Source organism: Teleopsis dalmanni, chromosome X (genome assembly GCF_002237135.1).
Source record: "Teleopsis dalmanni isolate 2A chromosome X, ASM223713v2, whole genome shotgun sequence".
In the NCBI taxonomy this organism is placed as follows: Eukaryota; Metazoa; Arthropoda; class Insecta; order Diptera; family Diopsidae; genus Teleopsis; species Teleopsis dalmanni.
Genome location: NC_051848.1, coordinates 20,572,201 through 20,574,585, shown reverse-complemented (window position 1 = coordinate 20,574,585; position 2,385 = coordinate 20,572,201). Strand labels below are relative to the sequence as shown.

At 31.9% G+C, this 2,385-nt stretch overlaps 1 protein-coding gene across 1 annotated transcript; it reads left to right on the top strand.

Annotated features, from left to right (window-relative positions):
- Positions 1 to 1,464: 1,464 nt before the first annotated feature.
- On the top strand, positions 1,465 to 2,092 carry LOC119662298. Its single transcript, XM_038071890.1, has 2 exons — positions 1,465 to 1,643; positions 1,697 to 2,092. The coding sequence occupies exons 1-2, from the start codon at positions 1,515 to 1,517 to the stop codon at positions 1,979 to 1,981; spliced, it is 414 nt and encodes a 137-aa protein (XP_037927818.1). The 5' UTR covers positions 1,465 to 1,514; the 3' UTR covers positions 1,982 to 2,092.
- The last annotated feature ends 293 nt before the right edge of the window (positions 2,093 to 2,385 follow it).

Here is a 2,385-nt window from a genome sequence, read left to right as displayed (position 1 = left end):
TTTCTTAATTTTCTGATTTGCTGTGAAAATTGTAAAGAAATTATAAGGACCAAACTTCTTCGAGCAACAAACCGAGTATGACTTTTCGGGGTGTTCGCTTTGCAACGCAAAAATAGCACAAAATTTGCTATTGGCGCATAATCTGAAAGAGTATCAGAGCGTTCTCCCTGCTGGATTTCTTGAGTTTCCGCAGCTCCTTAACTGATTACGACTGCAACTAACCAAACTTGCAAAATGAATTGAAAATAAGTTTTGTATCTGCTTGGGCGCTTTAGGTGTATTAAATGATGCAATTGTTGAAAAAGTTTAAATTATGTTCTATTTACTCAAAAACTAATGAGCAAAGTCAACAAATTTCAAAAGGAAATTGAGAATAAATCCCACCTTTTAGCTTATTGAGAGAAATACATAACACATACACGTATGATTACTCTAAAAGTGTTACCTATCTGAGGACTACGATATTAGTCTCTGTTGTAATAATGTTATTGTTTTAAACTATATGTTCAATATTTATAAGAGTTGTTCATTGTATTCCAAATAGAATTTGAAATTTATATGATATGAATATAAAGAACATTACATATATTACTTCGCGTAGATCCCATGAGGAGCAAACAGCCACAATAGAACATAGGCAACCAACTATAATGAATATGTTATATAGTACCTTCATCCAACATGTACTTATAGCTCTCTACACAGATGCAGTATCATTTGTGAGACCACAGTTATAGTAAAACAAGATTTTCAATAGGTCACCGCACACCATTTCTCAGAAAGAATGATGAATGATGACACTAAGAAATACCCAAACTTAATTGAGATCACGATGTAGCCATGTGCTAAACAGTTACTTGTCACACATAAATACATCAATGTATGCCTAAACGGTAGCTTTACTCCCCATAACGTCGTTTATCTGTTATTTTGCCTCTCCGCACACACAAACCTCAGTCCAATCGACATTTGAACCCACCTCCTTTAAGTGACGAGGTTTCTCTGTCTTGATCTGGTTTGATTACAATAAAAATCTTGAGCATACCTAATCAACCCCATCCCTTTAAATTCCCCCTACCTCTACTAAGTCATTACCCATTAAAAAAAATTAGCTAAACTCTAGAAAAAAGTGCGAACATACAAGTCAAGTACGACTTTCAGTCAGTTGCTTAAGGAGCGCTGAATCTGAGCTACAAATTTGGCAGGGCACGAGTTTGATTTCTGGTACTTGCAGTCTCAAAAAATTATTTACGAATAATTAAATACAAGAATTGTTTCCAAGACAAGAATTATTTAAACTATCTTATTATTTAAAAGTCATTGTGATGGAAAATGAAGTCATATTTTTAGGTATAAAACAAATCAAGCAAGCAATTTAAAGTAAAAAAAAATAATGTCAAATATTTGATAAAAAATAAACAAAAACCAAATCAAATTAGAAAAAATTAACAAAAATTAATAAAATTAAAAAATTTTTTTTGTGTTTATATTTCGGATCCTTTTTTTAGATCACAATGGCTTCTAATGACTGTGGTTTCAGTTCTGCTTATAGCCAACCGTTCCAGTCCATGATAATCCAAATTAAAGAAGACTGTCAGGCTGTAGACGATAGTCTGCAACATTTCAACTCATGGGAAGACATTGTAAGAGTTTCTGCATATTTCCTTTTGCATCTAATGAGTTTTCCGGTTTTCAGGACATCACTGGCGCACAAGAACTAGATGACTTGAGAGAGCGTATCACAATCCGTAAACAACAAGTAGAAACAGTTAAAATGTGCATTGTTAGAAATATTATAAAATATCTAGAATTCTATTGGAAAACGGTTCAAATGATGGACATAGAACTGCAGTGTTTTGATAGTAAGGAGAAGATACTACGTCTTCGTAGAGAAATCGTAAAGAAATATTTTGAAGACAATTTCTTACTTTTGAGTACAATGTCCGTTGAGACTCAGACTGAGTATGATGAGGACGTTTAGAAAATATAGTTTTTCATTAATAATAAATATTAGTAGAATTTTATGTTTATGTCTGTAATGTTTTCTGATGTTGAATTCTCTTAGTAAAGGATCGAAATAAATTTGAAATTTAAGAAAAATTCAGTTGATGATATTTTTCTATTGAAACTTTTAAGATTTTTTAGCGAAATTTCTTACAAATAATGCAAAGGAGTTCTTTATCAAAATAGATCAATTTTTATGGAGTGGCATTTATGCTATAAGTACCCACTACAGCTTAGCGTATAATTGATTGAGTTAAGTTTAAAGGTAATAGTGAGAATTCACAATAACACAGTTTATCTTTGAAATGTTTTAGTGATTTTGTTTTTGGTTCCGAAACGCTCTTTTACATAGTCGGTCATAAAAAAGAAATGAGCAACTTT